This window comes from Bactrocera neohumeralis, chromosome 3, assembly GCF_024586455.1.
Source record: "Bactrocera neohumeralis isolate Rockhampton chromosome 3, APGP_CSIRO_Bneo_wtdbg2-racon-allhic-juicebox.fasta_v2, whole genome shotgun sequence".
Classification (NCBI taxonomy): Eukaryota; Metazoa; Arthropoda; class Insecta; order Diptera; family Tephritidae; genus Bactrocera; species Bactrocera neohumeralis.
Genome location: NC_065920.1, coordinates 8638575 through 8664531, shown reverse-complemented (window position 1 = coordinate 8664531; position 25957 = coordinate 8638575). Strand labels below are relative to the sequence as shown.

Genomic DNA, 25957 nt, shown 5'->3' with positions numbered 1-25957 from the left:
GCTAGAAAAATGCGCTCACCTAAAGCTTCCTTATTTAAATTGATTGTTTCATTGGGTGTATGGCATGCAGCGCCGTCTTATTTCAACCAAAGGCCGTCCATATTAACATCCTCTAATTCAAGCACGAAAAACTCATTAATCATGACTCTATACCGTTCCCAATTAACTGTATTAACCATTTTTGAGGAAATATGGACCAATGGTTCCTTCTGCCCATAGAGCACACCAAACAGTGAATTTTTGACGATGTAATAGCATCTCAACAAAAGCTTGTGGATTATCATCACTCCTAATGCCACAATTATGTTATTGTCGTACCCATTTAACCAAAACTGAGCTTCATCGCTGAACAAAACTTTCCTGTGAAAATCGTGGTTGGTGGCTATCTTGGTTTGAACCCATTAACCGAACGTACGAGGCGCCTGATGGTCGTTCGGCTTCCATTCTTTCACGAATTGGATTTTGTAAAGCTGAAATTGAAGATTCTTCCACAGTATCTTCCGTACAGTGAATAGGCACAGCTCGAAGTATTCCGCGCAATGTTATCCGATGCTCTGCTCACAGCACCAATTGCGTCTTTGATGTACACTCTAAGTCGTTTTTAAAGGTCTAATTATCTTCTGGAGTAAACGTGGTGCGAAACCAATCCATGGTTGCTCGAATTATCTACTCTGTTGAGCGTTTATTCCAACTGAATATTGGACGTCGCGAACCAAACTATTATTTTGGTAATAACTTTGCAGCTTCGCAACAGTACGTAGTCTAGTTCGACCAATTTGGTAGTGGCAACAGCTGGAGGCGCCTTGTGATGGCAGAAGAGCACTTTTTGCTTCGCTAAATAGGTCGTTTTTCTTCAATACCCGGCTCACAATATTCGCTGTAGGGCACACCAATTGAACTCCAAAAAACGATGGTCATCGGCTTTTCGATAGTCTACGCCTCTTCGGAGTTTATCCCAAATTTCTGTGAAGGGAACTCACGGTTGTATTTGCTATTTCGATTAAGCAAACACGACACCCACCTCGGCGAAAACTTTTTATTAGTCAATAAGTCATGGAACCAATACGAGATCGTGAATTTTGTTCTTGTACCGGCAGAAAGGTCTCCCGAAGTAATTTAGAGGAATTCTGCCGGTTTGATAGTCCTCGGCGGGATAAAAATTCGTGTCCGTTCCAATTACGTAGATCCGACTATCGTGGAAAGGAATCGTGGATATTTATTACGTTATCCTCTGTTTTTGCCATTTTCGAGGCACCTGAGTCTGCCAAATCAAAAGTTGACGACTCTCTTTACCCGTTTTTGACGACAGCGAAAGAGAAGAGTCATCGAAGACTGACTCCAAGTGCTCCTTAATTCCACTGTGCGAATTATTTACGAAAAACTGGGGTAGAATCAAAACTGATTGCGCCCTTTTACCATTTGTTTAAAATCCGCATACCGACCCGCTCCCAGGTTCTGCTAAAACTCTGTGCATAGCCGTTGGTAAAAATGTACCATACGATGATTTCTCTGGCGTTCATGACGCCATCTTATTTATTGCTTCTTATTCGTTGCAAATTGCGTAAGTTTAAACGAATTGCTTAAAAATTAAGTTTTTCTGTTTAGCTGATTACATAAGTCTATTAGCGCATAAGTAAGTAGTTTAGGAATAGGAATTCAGCGCTATTTGATATTTTTAATGTCTTCATTTAACGCGATTTCTTTTGTAACCTACTGCCAGCGGTCATTTTCCGTTTCCGGTCTCATGTAAAACAGCCAAAGCAGCCCCATCCGCCGTCTCACAGAGCCAGACCGCAGACCAGTTACACTTGCTGGATAATGCTAACGAGCACCGACCGGTGCTGCCACCCAGTCCTCGACTAGCCCTCTTTTTAAGCACCCAATTCGCAGCGCGTGTTCAAATGTGTATGTGCTTGAATGCATTTATTTGTAATTGTGCATGTCGCGACCAAACAACGCTCATAAATACTCAATCATTTTGCCAAAAACAACAACAATTTCCGGCAACAAAACCCCGGCACAATGCGGAATGCAAGCGAAAACCGGGTGCTAGCCAGGCGGCCGCTGGGGTATGCGGCGAGGCAAAAAAGAAAACGGGAAACACCGCAACGGCATGCAACAAACCAATTGAAGTTGCTACACAGGAATCGAACATGCAACGTAATGTTGCAATATGCATGTTTGTCGCGGTATGTGGTTGTGTGACATATGCGCGGCATAGCACCGCGTGCCGTGGCATATTCTCGCTGCCAAAGGGCAAGCGTTCGCGTAAACGCCAATGGCAAATAAAATGTATGTTTGTACGATGTACTTCCGTTCTAATGAAAATGTTCGCTCGTTTGCCAGGAAATAACAGCAACAATAATGAAAGCAAAAAACACTCACCCAACCCCACACACACACACTCACATACATACACACGCACACTTCTTCGCCAACTCTTAGCTAACTGAAAACACATTTCTCCTTCTTCTTTATTTCACTTTCGGTAGGCTGACACCGCTCAACATGCCCGATTATGCTGAGGTTGCATGTTCAACATTCAAAACGCCCAACGGCCCACTGGGGCACGTAACGCCAAACGGAAATGCACATGCCATATTGCAGCAAACATCCGGTGGCAATGCTGGTGGTGTTGGTGGGAACAATGTGCCAGCCATCGGTGGCATACACAATGGCAATGCGCTCTATGATAGCTGCGGCGCGTATGCAACAACGAATTTGGTGGCGAATGCCAAACTCTATCAGAATCGCTATGCCACAACCGCGAAAACAACAGCCGCTATGTCAGCTTCAACGGGCAATGCCGCCGCCGCCGCCAACGGTAAGGCAATGCGCCAATTGAGCAATGCCAACGGCAACAATAACAACAGTAGTCCGGCGCATAATAAACACGATGACTATCGCGCCGCTGGCATGTACTCGGCGCCACCCAGCGCGCACTATGCCGGCCTCATCGATTTGGCCGCGTCGAATCCCTTCAATGACAAAATGACCGCCTCCACCGCGTCTACGGCGATTTTGAGCGCCTCACCAGCGAAAAGCGCAAGCCATAAGAAAACCGACGCGAAGAGTTTGTACGGTGGCAGTCAGCAAAAAATCAATATTACCGAAAATAAACTGGATCTCATGAGCAACATCAGCCGCATTTCGCCCACACCGACCAACGGCTCGTCCGGTTCATCTGCCGCCACCGCGTCCAGCTCCGCGGGTAGTGATAGCATGAGCGCAACAACAAATGCGCTTATGCCGCGCATGAATCCCTTCAACACTGGCAACATGAGCGCCAACACCAGCAGTGGCAATGCTAATCAACGACAACTACAACAACAGCAATTGCTTGCCGCCAGTAATGCGTTGCGGCAGGGACTTGGCGCCTTTGCCAGCACCACTTTGGCCGCGCAGATGGTAACCGGCGGTGGCGCGGGCACGTTGCGTCGCCAGCGTCATCCGAAAATATTCAAAAGCGAAAACAACATTAACTTTGGCAATCTATATGGCAGCGGCAATAATGCAACTGCCAGCAATAATAAATCACAATTGCTCATTAACCACATCGGTGGCGGCGGTGGCGCTGGCAATGCACTTACACTTAGCGCCGCCACAAATAGCAGCAGCGCCGCGCATTTTGACTTCCTCACAGGCGGCGAAGATGGCGCGCTAAGCGGTGGTGGCTGCGGCGGCGGCGGCGCGGCACTAACTAATGCGATCAACGAGGCGGCTAGCGACTTTGGCGCCGCGCTTAGCACATCAACGAATCAACTGCTCAATGATTGGGCTTCCAGCGCCAGCGTCGCGGCTGAGCAGCAAACCAACACACATGCACCGGCGTTCACGCAATCGCCAGCGCATCACCAGCAAACAGCCCACCACCAACCACCGACGAATCAACAGCCACACCAACAACAAAACTACAATCACAGCTTTGGCAGCAAACAGCCGAGTAAGCAGCATTTGTACGTGAAGGCGAAGGACGGCTCGTGGTCCACCGTCTCTTCGGATGCATATCAATCCTACAAGCAGCAGCAGCAACAAGCGCTGACACAAGGTGATAAGCCACAACAACAGCAACAGCAGTCGCTAGCAACAGCAAGTCATAGCAGTAATTTTAATGCCAGCAATAATAGTTGCATTAGTAGTAGCAGTAACGGTAGTAGTAGTATTAATAGTAGTAGTAATATTGCGGGCGCCGCTCAGAAGAGCTTTGATAGCTGCTTAAATGAATTCAACGCGTCGCTGCAGAAGGTCAGCGCTAGCGCTAATAATAGTAGTTGTAATTACAGTAATATGCCCGCCACCCAACACACACCCACCCATACACAGCAGGCCACAGCGCAATCACAGCCAACAACAACAGCAACAGGGAAGTATTTTACGAGCTACGGCAGCAGCGATAAGGTGTAAATCATGAGGCGTTTACGCGCTTTCGGTTCGCTGCATTTCCACATTCCTTTCTCTCGAGTTCAAGAGCCGAATTTGTAGGTGGCGCTCGCTTTCCTAATTACAAAGCGCATTAATGTGTGTCATTATCGCGGCGCGCACTCGGAGATTTAAGTGCGCAAAGCTGGCCAGCGACAATGGGCGGTGTGTGTTAGACCAAAAATTAGTGGCCGGCGCTGTAGTTAAGCGCAAGCTGAGGCGTTAAATATTATATATAATGTAATCAGTTAGATAAAAATTAAAGAGAACCCCTGAAATGAGGTGAAATGAGTGTAGTTGTTGGTGTTTTGGTGCATAAGTTTGGCGGAAACGGACATTAAATGCAGCAAGCCATTGTAAAACGAATATTTGTCGCGTGCAAATTATAGCAAAATATGAAGCGTACTTAAATTGTTACGATCCTTAAGGTAGTGAAGCTAGTTAAACGATATCACGAAATAAAATAGCAAAAAAATATTAAAAAAATGCACGAAAATTCGAAAATCCTACACGAGTAATAAATATAAATAGCAAAAATAAATCCATATTAGAAATAGATTCTTTCATAACACATATATCCGTGGAATACTGTAGTTATATGTGGGAGAAAATGCACTAGTTCTCAATTAACCCGCCTGAACCGCAATGAATACTTTAACACGTTCGCATTCGTGCTCTTTCCCGTTTAAAGTTCAAAGTTCCTGTTTAGTCTACATAAATTTTCTATAGCATAATTCCAAACAGTACGCAGTAATATGAAAAATATCAGCGGTACCCGTAATTTTGTTTTCAGCACATTATTCCATGAATTTTTAGATGAGAATAATATCAATCGGTGTTTCCAACCCTTTTTCTGAGCAAAAATCGCACAATGTAATCGACGAACCCCAAAAAAATGGGTTAAATAGTTTGAATATGGTGACACACCGGTGCCCTGAAAGCCACTACCACAGAAAATGGCGAGACAAGTATGACGCATTGGCCGACCGTAAATTGAAGATCCGCGAATAGCTGATAGGGCAGCTAGCTAAGAATGCTATCCTGCAGGTGTTGATCATGAGAGAGCTCTCGGGTCCACACCGGATAACAAGCTTACAGGGTTTGCCCGGAACGTAATAGATCTGAGTCGATTAAAAAAAATTTGTTGAATCAATCGCTACTATAAAAACTTTCAAAATAGGCGGCTGCGAAAGCGTTGGAATGCCGGCCTTAGTTAGGTAGCCATTCACAAGAAAGGCGGTGTGAGCCGGGGCGTGATCGTGATGAAACTTGCAGTCGACTGTGATGTCTTGTCCCTTGATTGACCCTTCGTTTTAGTCTCATGAGGACTTTCACGTAAAAGTGGCGTTGACGGTTCGTCCAGGATGTTACAAAAGGAAAAAACTTTGCGCACACCAGTCACATTGTCGGTATTTGTCGGAGTCTCAGGTCTTCTAGCACGGTCTTCATCAACAACCGCTTCCCGGTTCTCTAAATGTACTAAGTGTTTATAATATATGCTCTAACGAACGCGCGGCTTGCACCACTCACAGAGACACGTCGCGCGAAAATATTTCTACTCTCCTGACTCTCCAGGTGCTCGGAGACAACTGACTAGCCACTCGTTCGTTACCAAAGAACGCCCTCTACCGAATCCAGTCGGTGCACGCACGCTCCGAAGGATAGTCACGGCGGAAGAAAATCAGTTCTATTACTTTCCGGACAAACCCTGTAACAGTGTTTAACAGCAATCTGAAGGCGTTTCTGCGTCAATTTGTACTCGCCGATTAAAAATCCGCGGAATAGCTGAGACGGTAGCTAGCTCAGAAGGCTAAGTTGATCACATCCTGAAAGTTTTGATCATAAGAAAGCTCTCGAGCTATGAGGCCGCGTCTATTAGATCAAATCGCATAGACTAGAGATTAAGAAAGAGCCAAACAGTGGAGTAAGCTCGACGAACTTGAGCCGAAGAAGGTGTAGAATATTAAATTGGTGAGAAACTCGCTAGATGTTATCTACATTCAACACCTAAGTAAGAGAAAAATGGCCACAAGGCGCTACCATACCGAAATGTTGGACCGATTCCACCGCTAAATGTTAAAAAGAAAAGCTAGTTTCTCGAAAAAAGTACTCTTTCATCGGCTCAGACCTCCACCGTCACCATGGCCAAATTAGTAGAATCACGCTATAAACTGCTGCTGTATATAACGTATTCCCCCAATTTGTACCAATGTTACTTCTTTTTATTCCCAAACTAGATAAATTCGTTCGATTGAAAGAAATTTGAGTCGAATGTCGGCACCTATTTTACAGAACTCTAGGAAATGTAGTATTTTCGAGCGGATTATAGAAGTCAAAGCATAATTGGGTCCACCATGAATTAGAAATATACTGTGGGGAAATAAGTTGACTTTTTTAGAATTTTCGTAGATCCTTTGTATGTCAACAACTTTTTGGACCGCCATCCTATACTTATTTTCGTAAGATCTTTAGTTCCAAACTGCAGTTTATATGGAATTAATAGCTAAACAATATCTTTTTTTTTTTTTGAAAAATCAGTTAGAGAGACTTCTAATGGACTTTTAAGAGTCTTCAACAATTTCAAATTATTGTTTTCCTGCAAAAATATTGAAACTATTGTGCTAACGAACTTTAGAAACCTCGAAATCTAGTCACTATACAATGCCACTATGCACCTTAATACTACAACTTCGAACTGTGAATAAAATGAAAACGAATGTGTCTACGAGAATACAGTTGTAAATAGTTGAAATGCATTTATGATTGATTTGTATATGATCTACTAAAGGTATAACAAACCGGGAAGCAGATACTAAGGGTTAAAAGTTAAGTTATTTATGAAGTAAAAATAAATTAATGATTATATAAAACGTATATATATACTAGATAACTATATATATATATGTAATAATATATACATATGTATACATTTATTTTAGGGTGGATAAAAAAATCTATTTTTCCCGCTTGCTATTCTAAAAAATGGGTTCTTAGACACCTGTATGAAAGTAGCTCTCAATTGTAACGGAAATTATGTTTATGAAAACGAGAAAGAAAAAAACAAAAAACTCTAAGACTGAGGAGCTTCTCGTTACAATTAAGAGCTCATATTTGGAGAGATTTGTGAAAAGAAGCTATTTTTCAGAGTACAAAGCGAAAAAAATAAACTTTTTTTGACCCATCCTAATATTTATAAAGCAAATTAATGACGAAAAGTTAGGAGCATAGGTTAAAGGACACACCTACGATATTTATAGAAAACTGCCAAAATGAGGGCATTTATTTATAAAAAAAAACAAGATTTTATTGCAAATAAAAATAAGAAAGCACACACACACCACCAGAAATATCAGCATTACAAAAAAATTAGAGGAAATAAAATATAAAAAAAATATAAAAATTATAAAAACGCGAATGTAAACAAAAGCAGTCAAGAAACACGAGAATAACACAGAAAAAAGCAAAACGAAAATATTCTCATATCTTAAAAAAAAAGTATACTGCACATAAGATTAATAAAAAAAACAAAAAGAAAATCATAAAAATCCTCAAAATCGATGATTGCCAGCAACTGCCGCACTCACACATACGAGCATGTACATAAATATATATGAGAAAATAGTTAGAACTTAAAACTCGAACCCTCCTGCTGAACCCTGTAGCAAATATGTAGTTGCAGCCCACGACACGTTGCACCAAATCAATCATGCAACAACAAGAATTAAGCAAATAAACAAAAAAGAAAAGAAAAAACAAAAAAGGGAAAAAGCGAAAAAGAAAAACGAAAAACGAAGCGACAACGCACGCAAACTAGAAATTTATGAAGACCTTACCGCAAACAAAAACAAAAATATCGTACTCACCTATAATTATGTAATTTGTAATCTAAAGAGCGCTCCCCCAACAACCCTCCACCTTTTTGAGCAGAAACTAGCAAAGAGCAAAAGTAAAAACGAAATTGAAGTAAATAATGAAAATATGTACGAACGCTAATAATAAGGCTGTTAATTGTATTTGTAAAGAGTAAAATTAAATGATATTTAATTAACTATGTATTATAAGCAAACAAAATTAAACCAAAGTAAATAAATAATTATGCTGAATAAAATAAATAAATAAATACAAAATTGTGTAGCTTTCATTTACGCTAAATTAATACCTAACCCTTGCTATAACCTCACATTTTTATGCTAACCGAAATAGCCTATTTTGCTAGCCTTTACCCGGACGTAGTTGCTAAACCTCGGTTATAACCGCATAAGTGGTGTCTGCGCCAATAAAGAAGAAGAAGACGTCGCTAAACATTCGAAATACAAAAATTGGAAATGAGACTTTATCGATGCTTTAGATTGTTGACTTTTGATTTTTTTGAATAGGTTTCTTAAAAATTTTAAGAAATCAGGAGGGACGTGGGTAATCTATAACGGGTGATCCAAATAGAGGTAATTTTTTCAATATGCTTTCCTGACAGAACACGCGTGAGTCATGTCAAGCTGTCGTGTTGCTTTTGTTCAGTATTGTATGGTAAGAAAAAGATGGAACGTTTTGAAGGAGTTCCCTATTATATTTTGAACAACATTTACAAATTCGTTCTGAATGTAAAAAACGTGTTTCGCGCTTTTCACTCTAAAAAGTGAGTAGGGCAATGGCCCTGTATATTATTATCAAAAATTTTAAGAAGTGATTGTTGTTGGTAAATTTTAGATAATTTCAAGAATAGACCCTTCCAGATGAATGCCGCATTTTTTTAGAAAATATGACATTAACACATTGAGATCTACACTGAAGGAGAAAGAGGACGTTTTCTAAAGTTCCCAATATTTGAACCAAAGATGGAAAATTTATCCTATTGAAGATCCAAGGTAAATTTAATAATTTATCTGTTTAATGAGGCCAACATTTACTCAAACAGTAATAACAACAAGAGATGAAAAGAAAGAGGTCACAATTGCCACCTTATCAAAAAGTATATCGAACGAGGTATAAAAAATCATTTTACCCATGGACAAAAATAAAATGCAAAATTAGAAAGAAAGTTTGCAAAATACTAAAATGCAAAGAACGCTATGTTTAACAAATATCAAAGTGAGAAATCATTGATTCTCATACGCAATTCCTAACAATGAATGACTTTTTAATACCAGACTAAATAACTTGTGGCTAATAAACCACTTCGAAGCACACCTTCTTCCTTTCTTTTCAGTTGAGGAACCGCTTTCCCCACAGTATAGAATTGATACCCACGAAATGCTTTTATCTCCTTCATATTCCAAAAATATTCCGTAGGCAATGAAAGCCAGCATAAGCAGTTACTATATTGTGCCGGAAAGACTTTGCAATGTGTCGGTTTAAGACGTGGAACATGAAGCGGCTTATCGTAATGTGAATAGAGACTTACATCAAGAGACACAAAAAAATACAAAAAATGTTTTAGTTATAGCTTTGAAATGAGGTTAATTGGTCATTTCGAAAGAAATAAGACCCCATGACGACGTTATATCCCGATCTACACCAAAAAGTAAATTTTTGGCGATGCAGTTGCATTTTCTGAACCCCAACAGCGACAATTTTGCTTGTTGACGAAGACACTAAGTCAGAAATGGGATTCATTTGAGACGATGATTATTCGATGACGTGGCTCTTACAATAGCCACCGGAGAACGTGAATTTGCGTAAACACATGAACAATCTACCAAAGTGAAAAGTAAAGTCAAATGTGACATGATGAAATAAATGACAAACCTCACAGAAAACACTGAAATTTGAATGAAATCCATAAACAAAAGGCTGCTAAGATATCAATATCACTCCAAGCCTATTGGTAGACGCGTTTTATAGAAACATTCTGTGATATTAAAGTTCTGTCGAATTAACAATCGCTACAACTACTAATCGATCGTTTCGACTTCAAAAATTTTTATCGAAAATGGAACAACGCTGTAATCTTTGCAAATGTCTTAATTGCTTCAAATTCATCCAGCGTTTTCCTAAGTATTTCGTCTCCTAAAATGCAAAATAACGTATGTTCAAAAAAATCACAACCGAGTTTTTTATTGCTTCCGATTCATTACATAATATCACATGTATGTAGTATTAAATTTTCAGCTTCCGCTCTCCGATATATCCCATATATAACCAATTTATAACCAAAACTCGCCTTCGAATATAGTAATGAAATCGGATTTAAAAAATGAAAAAGTGATTTTTTAAAATGGTACGAATTTTTATACTAGATATCTTGCCTGATCAGAGAAAGAATTCAGTTTTTACAGTACAGTCGAACTTTGTATCCTAAATAGCGCTACGAAGTTTATAATAACCAGAATTAACCATCGGAGAATATCTAAAATATACATACATATACATGACCGGCTTGGCAAAATGAATCGTGTTAGCCATGTCCGTCTACCAATCTGTCTGTATATATGCGAACTAGTCCAAGGGTTTTAGAGACAAGGCCTTTTCTTCACAAGAAGTTGCCTATGTATAAGCACGGTCGGCATTGGTACACTATAGGTTATAGCTAACAAATTGATCAAGTGCTTCTATGGAAAACTTTTTCATTTGAAGAGATATCTTCACGAAATTTTGCCAAAATTATTTATCAGAGTAACGGTACAATCGCCGAAAAAATTTATCAGATTGGACGACAATAGCATATAGCTGACATATAAATGACCGTTTCCACGACACTCAGGTCTACGTAACTGAAAAGGACCCGGATTTTAATTCTGCGAAGGAGTGTCAACTCGGCAGAATTCTGCCGCTACAACAACAACGACATCGGATCAAAATCAAGTTCTTAAATGGAATATTTTATATGGCTTCAGTGCAGGTGACCACTACCATACTGAATTTATACTAGATTTCTAAAATATTTTTACATTTTTATTTCACTCATTTAAAATAAAAATATTTATTTTATTTGCTTTTTTCCAATTACTGAAATTATATCATTGAAAAATAATTGCTTAATTTAAGCGAAAGCAAATAAAATTACCGCAGAAATGTTAGTCCATTAAATAGTTAAAATTTATTAAATAAAGCTTAAGCAGCCGAGCTGTTAAATGTGTTTGCCGGCAAAAACACGCAATTATTACAATTCATTAAATTTTTATTTGAACACATTTATGGGCATTTGATTTCACTTAGCCACGCATTTACACATTCGCACATTTCGCACGCACGCACACAGGCACACACACACACAGAGATAGGCACTCATTTGAATGCATTTCATGGCATTTCATTTCATTTCAAATCGCTTCGTATCATTACATTATTCATTCACTCAAATGCCAACTCAGTTAAATTTAATTGCAGCCACAACAATTTGGCCATTAAAACGTCGCCACAGCGCCTACATCGTTTTGGATAATTCCATGGATTTTATCATCTAAATGCGGACCACGGAAAGTGTGGCGATTTTCCACCGCCTCATACTTTTTTCTGCTTTTTTAAGCAATGCAACGCTGATGAGCAGCAACAGCAGCGACAACAACAGAGAAACAACAGCGGCCATCGGCAGGACAGTCGATTTGTACAACAACTCACACCACTCTGGCTTGCACTCACCCCCTTTTGGGCGGACCAACACGCAAAAGCCGCTTTCAGTGTCCGCCTTCTCAATAATTAAGTAATATTTCATTGCAAAGCAGCTGGCGTAAATACTTTTAAGGGCCAACAACATAATGCTCGGTTGCGATTTACACACAGCGAAGCCACCAACCAGTCCGCCGAACCGGCACCGGCGACCACAATTTATGCAAAATGCGCATGCAAATGCGAAAGTGTGGGTAAAAATGTTGCCACATTTTGAAAACGATCAGCCCAACGGCAAGCAGAGTGCGCTTCACTTTCGGCTGCATTAAGCGCCGCATCAACCGTTCGGTTCAACCACCAATCCAACCAACCCACCACACATCCATCCAGCTACCTTCCGCCAACCAATTTGGTTGTAAATGCACATGTTAGATTTCAATTAACCTAAAATGCATTGCTGTATCATTTAAATTTTAGCATTAGCGTCCGACTGCCCCGGCAACATGCAACATGCAACAAATGCATTCATATTGACTGTGTGTGGCATACACACAAATGAGTGCAATTCCTAAGCAAACGCTACTAAATGGTTGCTATCCACGCTCACTCATGCCCTCAAACACCCTGCTGCTTCCCCCTCCCCCTCCCACTTCAATCGGCATTTCGTGCTTTCATATTTATGACTATAGTATGTTAGTGGCCTCAGCTTGTAACATGTGGCATGTGGCAACATATGTTGCATAGAAAATAGCAAATACCAAATCACAAATAACATTTTGTTACATCATTGTTGTTGTTGTTGGCGAAAATTCATTTGCCGACAAATGAAATGGAATACCGGTATGAAATGAAAATTTAGCACATAGCCATTGGATTCTGATCGCACCAGCATGGATAGCATGAAAATGCATGCATATGTGCATATATACGTATATAATATAAGGATAGATGAAGAGAAATAAATATATTTATTGCTGCCTCAGGTCAGCTTGAATAATCCGAAAGGTACTTTGTTGAGGAAAATCATAGTTCCATTTAGACACCCGATAAATTGTAGAAAGAAATTTTCTTTTAGTGGTCAATGGACCTAGACAGGTCGGGACTCCACTTACTTCAACTTTGCAAAGCCTTTGTTTGACAATGCCAGCCGAAACAGAAGCGTATTCGTTCGGACACTATTCTATTTCCATTGCAGATGCTGTGGCTGAGCAACAGCAATATTGTCGAGGAGCTCGATTCTAACATTAATTTAGAGATTCACTATCACCAACGCGACATTTTTTTTCAAATAGTTGTAATCGAAAAAAACCTTAGTCGAAGTCTTCAAGAATTGTATTTCAAAGCTCTGTGTACAATTCCATGAATATTGGTAGAGTAGTTCTCGAGAAACCCTGCAAACTAACTTCAAAACACAGTTTCGAGAAAAACGAGCTTAAAGGCGGCTCCCTTAGCCTAGCTAGCCTCGAGCGCACAAGTTCTCAAGGTTGCATCTCCGAAACTATTACTCGGATCAACTTGAAAATTTGGGCCAATATTCTAGAGGAAAAATTCGTCTTTTTGAAACCCATTAATTCTGTACACCTGGATCTTGTATGATCACAATAATGTGAGATGGTCAACCAGCAGTAGATTGTCATGCTCTTCGAACCAAAAATATATCGCAAAAAGTATGGTTGGTTTTGTTCACATTGTAGGGCTTCCAAATTGGTCTAGTTTTCGAAGTGTCAGAGTCAAGAAATCCATGAGACCTCCAACTCAAGTTATCCAAATTTTGCAGATTAGTTACCTCAAACGGAGTCACTTTAAAAAGTTTTGGATCTCATAAAGGAAATGTAATGACATTTCACATTTATTAGATATGAGCATAGATGCACGCGATATAGATTTTTTTATGAGAACAGCTGATCTCATTGAATGTTTTCGCAGCCAACTTCACACTTAACCCATTTTCCGTTAAGTATTTGAATTGCTGATTTAATAAGGCCTTTTTGCAAAAAAAAAATCCTAAAATTTTTTCTTACGGTATTTTTATTGAATTTTTTTTTATTGAAATTAAAATGAATTTTTGATGACTCATGCCCAGCTCTTGACCGATGCTACGGCTGCTACCATGCCGGTCTCTTTCGATCAATTCAGCGATTTTATCGCAATTTTCGAAGACAGGCCTTCCGGAGCGTGGCGCATCTTCGACCACCTCTACACCAGAACGAAAACTTTGAAACCATCGTTGTGCGGTGGAAATGGAAACTGTATCGGGTCCGTAAACTGCACAAACGACAATCAATCAAAGACGTGTCAGCGCGTGAAATGAGCTTTCCAAAAAGGTATAGCATGACCCGATGCGACGAATAAAACTAGACCTACGCGCTTTCAGCGCCAACTAGCGAAAATACCGCAAGACTTTTTTGACAACCTAATATATCAGTTCCTCATACGTCAAAAAGGTGATCAATTTGTGAAGCGCATTGTTACTGGTGACGAAAAGTGGATTGTTTACATGAATGTAAATGGCATGAGTTCAAGAGTTCATTTCAAACGAATCGTTTATTTTAAAGTTTTGCCCGACAATACCAGTATTAGTTCTGAAATGTATCGGGATAAGCTAGACAAACAAAATGTTACGCTCAAACAGCAAAGACCAGAGTTAATCAATAGAAAGGGTATAGTGTTTCACCAGAATATTGCGAGACCTCATACAAGATTGATCACTCGCAAAAAGCTTTGCAGCTTGAATGTGACATGTTACCACTCCCGACATATTTTTCAAGCCTGCCACCTTCGGACTATTACTAGTTTCGGTCTTTAAAAAATATTTTGTATAGGCGAACCTGCACTTCAAATCAGAAAGTCAAAAAACATTTGTTATAGATTTTTGCCTGCAAAATTTGATGAGCGTGGCATAAGTTTCTTGGCCGAAAAATGGCAAAAGCTATTCGATCAACATCGAGTAATTTCATAAAATGCCTTACTTAGTAAAAAATCGTATTTAAATTGCACCAAAGAAACGAAATTACTTAGTTAATGACTCAGTAGTACTGTCTGGTCCCCTTGCAGCTGTCTATCTGTTGGCATATAAACAAATCACTCAGTCAGATCTGTAATTGAATTTCTGTATGAAAGAACATATTTAGAATGCATTAAAAAATATCTGGAACATTTAAATTAAGATATGAAAATCCTAGTCTATATCTCCAACATTGTTTGTAAACCGGCAAAGGCAAATCAAAATATCGAAAAAATTATCCAGAGCATTGATAAAGAGGTTGATAAATGTGACTCCCGGAATAAATGATAACTGAAATAATTGTAGAGAGTTGAGCTATAACCGAGAATTTTACGGAATCGCCTTCAAGACTATTGCCATAATCATCTACGCTGGAACGCCTTTCAACAAAATTTTAAAAATGATTTCAATTTTACGGGTGAGCAGGTTCTATGGTTTCCTCTGGTGCTGTTATTCCTATCGCAATAGAAGGCTTTTACTCTTGTAAAATCTTGTCTTTAATTTTTTTAAGGATGTCAACTTAAAATAAACTTAATTCTTTTCACACCAAAAAAAGGTAAAAAACTAGCAACTGCCAACTACTCAAGGTTAGAATAACGGCAAATTTTAATAGTTTATTACAACACTCTCTTACATAGACAAAACTAAAAACAAAACGGAACAAAAAAAAATTATAAAGTGGCCCAAAATCTAGCTTTGGCTTCTATGGATCCATTGCACTCAGCAGCACTGAACTGTGAACCAGTGAGACTCACACTGCTTTTCCTCAAATTTCTGTAAGCACCGCTGGCCACCACTGCACGGCATACTGAAATTATATTTGTAGGCGTTGGTGCATTCAGTCGTAACTTTATGGCCCTCTTATAACTGTTACGCAGCTGTAGCGCCTTCACCATCACCTTCGTCCCCCAACCCAACCGAAATTGCTACTTTCCACCAACGAACTGCTGCTTGACTTGGTCACTTTACTTGCTCCTGCCTGGCACGAGGGGCTGTGTTGCTTGTATTTATTCGAACAAATTATTTGCGCTGACTATAACGCCCCCACACCGGCAGCAACCGATTCCCTAAGAGCTTCGCTGGTAGTTCGTAACGCAAGTTCCGCATTTGGTTTCATGCGCTACGGCGCTAGTGTGTTGGTGCACTGTTATATTTTATGCGACCCGCCTGCGCCATGAAGAGTAAAGCGCGCCTGTTTTAGTTTTTTACGATGTCCTGTCGTTTACATTATCCTTTTTTATATCGCTCGTTTATATAGAGAGCACAGCTTAATAGCAACTAAACAGCACTAACATTATTGACAACTATCTTCGGCTATTACTTGGACATAGCAACAGCAAATGTGAGTATGGTTGGTTGGATGGCATTAAAGATGTATACTGGGAACAACAACAGGTTCAACAAAAAAAAAGCAACAACAAATACAACTGTCTTGTAATCATTATTGTACGCTTTCGTTAGCTCCAACACCGCCGGCACACCATCGTCCTCCTCCCCATCATCATCATCATCAGCAGCGTCTGCATCGTCAGCCAAACTAATGGCCTATAAAAGAATCAATTTCCAATACGCTTAGGCTGCTGGCCGCCCAACGAAGCAAACACATAAGCGCACACAGGCATACATACACACATACTTATGTAACCTCATCGTGAACAATAGCTCGTTGTATCCTTTGAAGGTCGCTTCTGGCAGTCACTAAATGCTACGACTAACGGTCAACATGCTGCCACACGTCTGTCAGCTGCCGATGTGCTGATAGCGTTAAAACGCTGCCCTTAACAAAATGCTGCGTGGCTCAAGCCTCAGTCCGGATACAGGTCTGTCTGTGTGTGTTCTTTAACTTCATTTCTTCATATTCTTTCTTTTCCTCGATATACTAGTTTCCTCTACCGTTATTTATCCAATACAAAAATATTGTAGTAATAAACCCGGCGCTTTTATTAAGGGTTAAGCAGCAGCATGTCAGCACTTTAGCTGTAACTAAATGCTTGAAAGCGCTCATAGTTTCTCTTTTCAAGCTTCTGTACACTCAGCAGGTTCTTCCTGTAGCTCTTTGTACTCGTTTTTGTTGCGTTGCAAAAATTTATGTTGTCAATAAAGTTCTTCGGCTATTGTTGCAAGGCGGATTATTAGCAAAAATAATGGCTGACTATCATTGGCTGTGCGGCAGCAACAAAAGGGTTAATGGGTTTCAAGTTGTTGACACTAACAAGATGTTAGTTGGCACATAATAATAAAGAAAGTAAAATATAATAGTTGATGACCAGCTATTTAAGTTTGCAAATGTTGAATGCGCAAAAACGGGACATTGTCTTTAAAGAGCAGCGTTTTTAAGTAGAAGTTTTAATATCAAGTAGTCTTCATTTCGATTCTTTGCAATAATTTTATTTTTTTATAATATTACGGTATATACAAGTATAATTCGGACTTTGGAAACATTCGCCTTAAGCTAATATAATTTAATATATTTATATTGATCTGATTGTAGTAAAGGATCTACTTCTTCTTTTATATCGTTATATAAAGACAGAATAACTGAGACAAAATGTATCTTCGACAATTGCAAGATTGGCCATGTAGTATTCTCTTTTATCGGTCGCAGTAAAATTAACTCACATTTACTATTAATTTTACGAACATCTCAGGCGATACAAAGCGGATTCGGTACAATTCGAAAAAAGGATATTGGCATTATACTTTTGGAAGCCTAAAAATGTCTAACGATCTACTAAAGGTAGAGTTCAGTATCAACCAGATCAGCAATAGATCACAATGTATTATTATGGTCCCACAAGATTAAGTCTTTTGAGTATTATTGACAAGAACATCAATAAGAGAAAGAAACACTGCTTGAAATTCGTTAGATTGGCGTCATGGAATTAGCAGAGGATTTCGACCTCTCTTATGGATCGGCTCAACAAATTTTGGTTAATCTTTTGGGCATAAAGCATGTCTATGTTAGACTAGTACCAAATGACCTGAATACGGCGCATTCTGTGTCTCACTTTTTGGCCAAAATTATCCACCAGATTGGGCTCTCAGTGACTTTTAACTGTTTTCTGCATTGAAAAATTCAATTCGGGGAAAGCGCCATAAGTTCATTGACATTGCGGTTTGAAAATTGTTCGTGCTGTAAACTAACAACTGCCAAACATACATATAAGAACATGAAATGGGAAAAATAGATTTAATATTCGGTTTGCGAGCAGTTTATACAGACAAGTCTGGATCTAATTTGATTAAGTGCATTATGACGAATATGTTGAAAGGCTTGTGGCTAACTAAAGTATCCGCATTTCTCTCTGTAAATGGATTCAGTGTCAGCATGCAAAGTTGGATTAGTTCTGGGAATAAATCTGGTTTTCCAATAGATCGTCAACAACTGTGAAGTTATGAATGTCTACTGAAGTTTAGAGCCTTTAAGAAAGAAAATCAAGTAGCTACCGAACAGATGACAAAAATTTGCTCATATCAGCACTTATATACCACCAAATACATTTCTTTCTATTTTCCCCTTAAATCTCTCCCAAGAGAACTATCTAAACAGTAAAACAAGTAAAAAGTGTAATAATAGAACTATTTCATCTAACAGTAGGTTATTGAAATCACTTAATAGGGGACTATTTTACTATTATTTACGATATAATTTTGAATAAACAGTTGATGGCGTAAAGCATCGGATCTAAATTCTATATTCGGCAGAGTCACTGTTGGTGTGGATTTTGGGCTAGAGGCATAATTTGACCACACTTTTTGGAAAATGAGGTGAGGTAGTGACTGTTACTGGCGACATGATATCCCAGTTCTTTTTTGCCGAGATTGGATGATATTGATGTGGCCATACTAGTTGGCGGTGTAACATGTTTTACAGCCTGTGAAACACTTCAATTACTGCGTGAGACATTTTCTGATCATGTACTCTCTCGTTTTGGCGATCAGAATTGTAGCGGAGGGTTTGATTATAAGACATTGATATAAATATTAGAAATATGACCATTATATCTATTGTCACTTCAATTAACCATAGAACTGAATATAGCGAAAAAGCTACACTAAAGTTATCTCTCTCTCTCTCTCCCAATACCTTTAGACCTCATTTAAGTTTGTAAGCATATTTCTTATAAGGGTTGCTTAAAGTGGACAAACGTAGCCACATTCGACAGAATTGAGCATGGTCCCATAACTGTAAACGACCTTGAATCGATATATTTTTGAGCCTTTCTTAAAAAATATTATCGCTCTTCGGAAAAAATTCTACATATCTACACCACAATGTCATAATCTGAAAGGTGACACTTGTTCGAAAATTAAAAAAATATATATATAACAAGAAAGACAAAGCACCCCGCCAGGTTACTAGATTTAAACGTCTAAGAACCATAATTTTTTTTAGAAATAGGTTGCCAGAAAATTAAAAAAAAAAATTAAATTAGTTAAGAAATTATCATAATATGTCTTTAAAAGGACTTAGACTCTTGGCCTTGGCCTTAAGCCTACAATCTTCAATAAAAACATATTATGGCAGAGTTCCACCTGTTTAAAAAATAATTTTTGCTCAGTTGAAAATATAAATGAAATATATTAATTTAAATAGGTTTAATTAAGATTTTTGTAGAAAACAGGGTTGCCACCAGTTTAACTTTTTTTCAGTGCAAACGGCATAAAATTTCTAAGAAAAATCTATGGTTATTTCACATATAAATAATACTTTTAGGTAAAGCATTGTAATGTAAATACATAAGAAACGATATCAAACACTTAAGAAAGCCATAAATCGCTTGTTAACCCAATTTTCAAAATTACCTAAACCAAACGAGAATAAGTTGCCATTTTATTGCACATATTTTATAAACAAAAATTACTATTGTTAGAAACAATTAAAAACAATTTATATTACCAATAAATTTCATTTAAACCATAAAAGCATTTAAGCAAAGAAAGAATTTTATTTCCAAACTTCGACTATGAAATTTGTATGGTACTTGACCGCTTCCAACCACTTCCAGTTCCTGCGAAATCAGCCAAAAAGCTCAAATGTCATAAATTTAGATTGCAAACGTTTTGGCAACTGAAATATTGCAGACAGCATTGTTGACCTTTACGCATTTTATTGGGCAGGAAGCGGAACAAGGGAAATGGTCAAAACGAGAGGGAAAAAGTAAAAGCAATGCCAGCAAAAGTCATATTTTTACGACCTTTACCAGCGTAATATTTAAGATTTTACGATATCGAACTAATTCTATGTGATGCCGGTATAAAGGGACACATACATACATAAGTGTAATATATATGTGTCCAAACAGTAGCAGCGTAAGGGCACCATACCCCAATGGCGCAAGGGAACGACGCACAAGCACAACAAGCGAGCGGTATTACATACTTTGATAAGGAAGTGCACAGTTTTCTGCAACTCAGGCGAATTGCTAACAAATTTGATGTCATAAAGTGTAATATTGCTAAATCCATACTTTTACGACTAGTCACATATAACCTCACAAACAAAAGGAATCGGGAATACAAAGTAAACGGAAGCGAGAGGAACGGCCGCCGATGCCATTTAAGGCAGAAATGTACTAAAAGCAATAATAAGAGAGAATTGTTTGTGCACAACAACACCAACAAGAGCAATGCGTTCTCATACGATGAGATGTAAGCGCAAAAGTAATAAAAATTATCAGCAAAACAAAATCGGAAGAAAATATTTTTTTTTCAGTCTTATACTGCTGACCAGTCGTATGTCTTACTATATACTGGTCATTTTGGAAGCTTCAGCATGTAAACAATACAGAGTTAGGTCTCAGACATAAATAAATTTGATAAATTAAGGAGTTCTGTCATAGGTGACTCTGACTCTGTATTTACAGATTAGATAGAAGATACATATTTCAGTTATACGAGTATGTAAGCAGGAAATATCTTCCAATCACATCGAATACCAAATTATCTGGGTTTTCGCGACTTTTAAAAGCAACAAGTCTACAACTCTGTTGGGGGTCATCAAACACATCTAACAGTGGGTCTAGAAAAGGAGCTGCTTCGAACAGATCGGAAAAGGGTTGCTATATGAGTACGTTTCACCGAGCCGGCCAAGAGATAGCTGTATATCCGTTCCCGCGACAGTCGGGTCAAAGCAACGAAACGGCAGAATTTTTACCCGGCCTAGGACTGCTAATTCGGCCCATTCTTCGAAATTATTTCAGGAATCTTTTCTGTCTCTACAACAACAACAGCTGCAACTCCAACCTTCCATTCGCTACAGGTGTTATTTTGATTCCAAGGACGTCGTTCAACGAAAGGCAGTCGATAAAATTGTTCATGGCTCCGCTACGAATTGCCATCAACACTAGTCGTATTTTAGTGGCATCCAAAGTTTATGTTCCTAAATTTTTCAAAAACTCAGAGAAAATAATTCGAGAATAGAGAAGGTGCAATCTTCTACAAGAGTACAAATGTTGATTTACGTCGAGAACATCGATATCATTGGCCATAACAACTTGGCCGATAGTTTTGCTTTCTCCAGGTTGAATAAAGGAACGAAGTAAATGGGTCTGTTAGTGAACGAGGGAAAGACGAAATATAGCCTGTCGTCAACCGAAAAGTCGTCGCGTTCGCGCCTTATCTCCCACGTAACTGTTAACAGTCATAACTTCGAGTCGCAGATAATTTCATTTATCTTGGAACCAGTATTAACACCTACAACAACGCCGCGAAAGCCTCGAAATTCAACGCAGAGTAACTCGTACCAACAGGTGCTACTTCGGACTGAGTAGGCAATTGAGAAGTAAAGTCCTCTCTCGACGAACAAAAACTAAACTCTACTCTCTCCGTTCTGCAGTATGGTGTGGAGGCATGGACAATGGCCTTAGGTGTGTACGAGATAAAAGCTTTGTTGAAGATTTACAGTATTTTGCGCATTCGCAAAGGCGAATATCGCAGTCTATGGATAGATGAGCTGTACGAGTTAGACCGCGACATTGACATAGTTTAGTGAATCAAGAGACAGCGGCTACGCTGACTAACTCATGTTGTCCGGATGGAAGAGAACACTCCAGCTTTGACAGTTTTCGATTCAGTATCCGCCGGGGAAAGCAAAAGAAGACCTCCACTCTACTGGAGAAGGACCTGTCTACATTACATACAGCGAAATGGAAGAATGACTGACTCACTGGCGACTGTAACCGCGTAAACGGTGTCTACGCCAATAAAGAAGAAATTTTTTTCCCCGATTAAATATATATAGAGAATCGCTGTTGTAAACATACTTTGGAAGATGAACATAAGCCGAAATCATACTTATATATGTCGCAAAGTATTGAAAATATTTTTTCATTTTCACTGACAATAAAAGAAGCGTATCTGAATTTTCAACAAACCTTCCACAAACGGGTATGTTCCTGTCGAAACCTCTCATGGACTATACTCATCTTAATACCCTTTACTTTAACTTTTTATATCAAAAATATATGATTTTTTGTTCCGACGAATTAGTGACTTTGATGCTATCAAAAGCATTGGAAATTATAGTATATATATACATATGTATGTATCTGCATGTATATCACTACACTGTCGGCGTTGAAAAACTATCAACCTGACTAACCATTGTACTCTAAGCGAAAACGTGCAAAAAGAAATGTGCGTTCTCAACACACATACAATCACATAAAAACTATCGCTCTCATAAGGACATACCTAAATATTATATACCATAACGCCACATAAGTATGTATTGCACTATTCTAGTATCTACTATCTCATGTTAAATTACTTCCGCCGCTTTTGGCAGCATATCACACTGAAGACTAAGTGATTATGAGCATACACACGGACGCACGCACACACATAAACCACTTGCAACCGGATGTTAGCATAGTTGCACATACATATACAAGTATCTAAGTATGTATATGTATGTTGTTTTTGTTTGTGTATGGGCTTTGTCTAATCGCCTACAGTACATTTAGTTGGATTGTTGGTTGGTTGGTTTGACGGTTGGTTAGTTCGCTGTTCGTTGTTGGTTTTTGCCGTTTTTATGCTTTATTGCTGCCTATTTTCATTGTCGTTTGGTTTTTATGTCGCACTCGACTTGCTGCGTCCCAACTACCATTCCCTTCCTCCTTCTCGTACATGCGAGCCATTAAAGCTTGACGAGCGTGCGTACTGGTAGCGCTAGAAAGCCTGCATAAACGCTCGTAATTTTATGACTATTTTGTCACTAGCCAACCGGTTTGAGTTTGTCTTTCTCTGCGCAAGCGGGTTTCCTCTCATTAAAATGTCATAAAACTCTGCCTGCACTGCAATTTCTCTATCTTAGCAAATGGTGATAACAAATTTGCTTGCGTTTGACGTTTCACATGTTCCTTATTGTGTTTGTAATATACATATATACTTGTAGTATGTGTGTGGTATTGCCTCGTATACTTGGCTGAATATGGTCTTGGTCTATGAGATTAACTTCAATTATTTGGGACAAGCATAATAAGCTACACACTTCATTACATCAAAAAATGCTTAATAAATATTACTAACTAAAAACCACTTGGCAATTTTATAACCTCAAAAAAATATGTAGTCTACTTAGGTGTATTTGTCCACTTGAATCATGGAGTCACTAAACCGAACTCTGGCGGTTTCTTCTCTACCCAAGAAGAATTTAAGCCTATACTAAACTTCGTATGGTATTATGGCTCAAAAATGGACGATGGAGTTGGTGCGGGGATATAATGCCCAGAGTTACGCATAAGCCAGCCTTTTAAGTTGCCGGAACACTGCAGTGTATTTCAATCTGACGTCTTTGCTACTGCGAAAACCGCGGAGCTTACCTCTAATGCACCTGTAGACAATTCCAGAGTCAACATCTACGTAGACAGCCAAGCAGCAATCAAGGCAGTAACCTCGTATCGCATATCGGCCAGAAGTGTCTTAGGAAGCAGGGCAGCAGTGGAAAGTGTTGCCAGAAGCAAGCAACTTCACTTCTCCTAGGTACCAGGCCACAAAGGCGCCGTGGGCAATAAAATAGTGGACGAGATTACCAACAATGGTGTACGGCTAATACACGAAAACATGATCAACATTGGGAAACCTATAAATTGTCTATACGACGATTTGGACAAAAATAAGGAAATCAAAACCTGACAGAACGAGCTACCTGGGTGCAAAACTGCAAAAGTAATTTGCAAAACAGTAGAACGGATTACACAAAATTCCTATTGGCACTCGATATAAGAGACTGCAGGAATATGATCGGAATACTAAGTGGTTCCTGTCTGGTGGCGACACACGCCTTGAGAATAGGGCTGACAGATCGAAAAGACTGAAGAAAATGTCTAAAACAAGGCACCAGGGGAAAAATGGAGCATCGCTTGTTCACTTATCCCGCATTGGCAAGACTACGCTGTAAGCATCTGGGGTCCTCACGGTATGATACACTAGAGGAGGTATCGACAGTGAGGCCATAGAGTCGGTTAAAATTGGCGTCAAGCGCAGGCATCCTTAAGGATGATTACAACTCATGGCTCTACTAACTGAACTCCATCTGGTATCGCAAAGGACCAAAACTGGTCTATGTGTGGCTAATTGGCCTACTAGATTAACCTAACCTGACCTAACTTGTTATCTACATAAATCAACGCGTTTTAAAAACGAAGTCGAAGCTTTCATAATCCGATAATTTCTTGGGTTATCAAAGCGTTCTCGAAGGAACCCGAGAGGTCCATTTTTTCATGCAGTAAATAATTAACAAAAAATTATTTAACCGACTTTCTGTAATACATTCCTTCATTCATTGTACCATCGTTCTCACACCCCACCTATCCACCAAAAATTTCCAAAATCCGAATATTACCAATTAAGGGAAAAATATATATATTTTTAAATTTCTAACTTTCGACATTCGAAAAGCAAATACCATCAGCATTTTATTTGAGATATTTACACATTAAACAAATAAACAAAAATCTGCAACCAACGGCATGAAAACGATTAGTACAGTCGAAGAAGGAAAAGAAGAAACCGGGCTGGTCCCAAAACAGTTTTACTTGTTTAATTAGAAAATACAAGACGACGCGGGATGCTTTCGATTCGAGTCCTTTTTATATATTTATGTATATAAGTAAGAGGAGGAGAATACACAGCAAGACAAGCCGAAATTGAAAGTGAGCAGCACATGGGACAATTAATGCCGTTAAGTGGGTAGTTTGCAAGGAGGCGGGGAGCGCAGTAAAAACTTATGTCTCTGGCGTGTGAAGTTGGCGAGTGAAATTGGTGAGAGTACCTGCGGCGAACTACGCTGTTAAAACATTTTGCCCGCCGGCTTTTCCGATGGGTTTTGCGTCGGTTGCGCTTTTGTTTTAAGTGGCTGTGGCGTTGTAAAAATCACAAATTTTAAATATCCACCACAGCAATTGCGCTTTACCCCACAGTGTGGCGCAGTGAAATATTTCAGTTTTAATGTTTTCAGCATTTTATGGCATTCGCTTGAGGATTTTGGATGCTGCTGAGTTGTTGGTATGGTTTTTATTATGGGTAACCACGGTTGCTGGGATCTTTTCCAACCGCAGGCGAACTCAACTTTTAGAATACCAGAGTTTATCTATTTAAGGTTAGGTTTTTGAGTTCAGAAGATGTTTGCTAAAATAAAAAGTTTCAATTTGTCAGCAGCCATTCTATAAGGGTTTCGAAAACTATATTATCAGAAAGGATGGAATAAATGATAACAAATTCTCCATATATATATATATATGTATGTCTTTAGAAACTCGGAAGTCTAAGGCTGGTATAACAAGAACAGGCCCAAATCAATGCAGAGATGCTAAAGTCTATCCAAGTGTAATAACTCGAGCTCATATCCGCTCACATTAAAAACTCTAACCAAAAATGAGCTGTGGACAAATTTTTTGGTTACAATAACAGCAGCAGAAAAAACTCGAGCAATCAGCTTCGACTGTTTGAATTGTTACCTATGCTTCAGACCTGTCCGACTGGAGCCAA

General features: G+C 39.0%; 1 protein-coding gene and 1 long non-coding RNA gene across 2 annotated transcripts in view; one reads left to right on the top strand and one right to left on the bottom strand.

Annotated features, from left to right (window-relative positions):
* The window catches only part of LOC126753324 (roundabout homolog 2), a 174920-nt gene extending 169470 nt beyond the window's left edge, over window positions 1–5450 (top strand). The window contains exon 12 of the mRNA XM_050464678.1: window positions 2493–5450. Coding sequence (XP_050320635.1) covers window positions 2493–4404 — 1912 coding nt within the window. The 3' untranslated portion in view covers window positions 4405–5450. The remainder of the gene's footprint in view (window positions 1–2492) is intronic.
* The window catches only part of LOC126753341 (uncharacterized), a 288292-nt gene that overhangs the window by 126887 nt on the left and 135448 nt on the right, over window positions 1–25957 (bottom strand). The gene's annotated exons all lie outside the window — the stretch shown is intronic.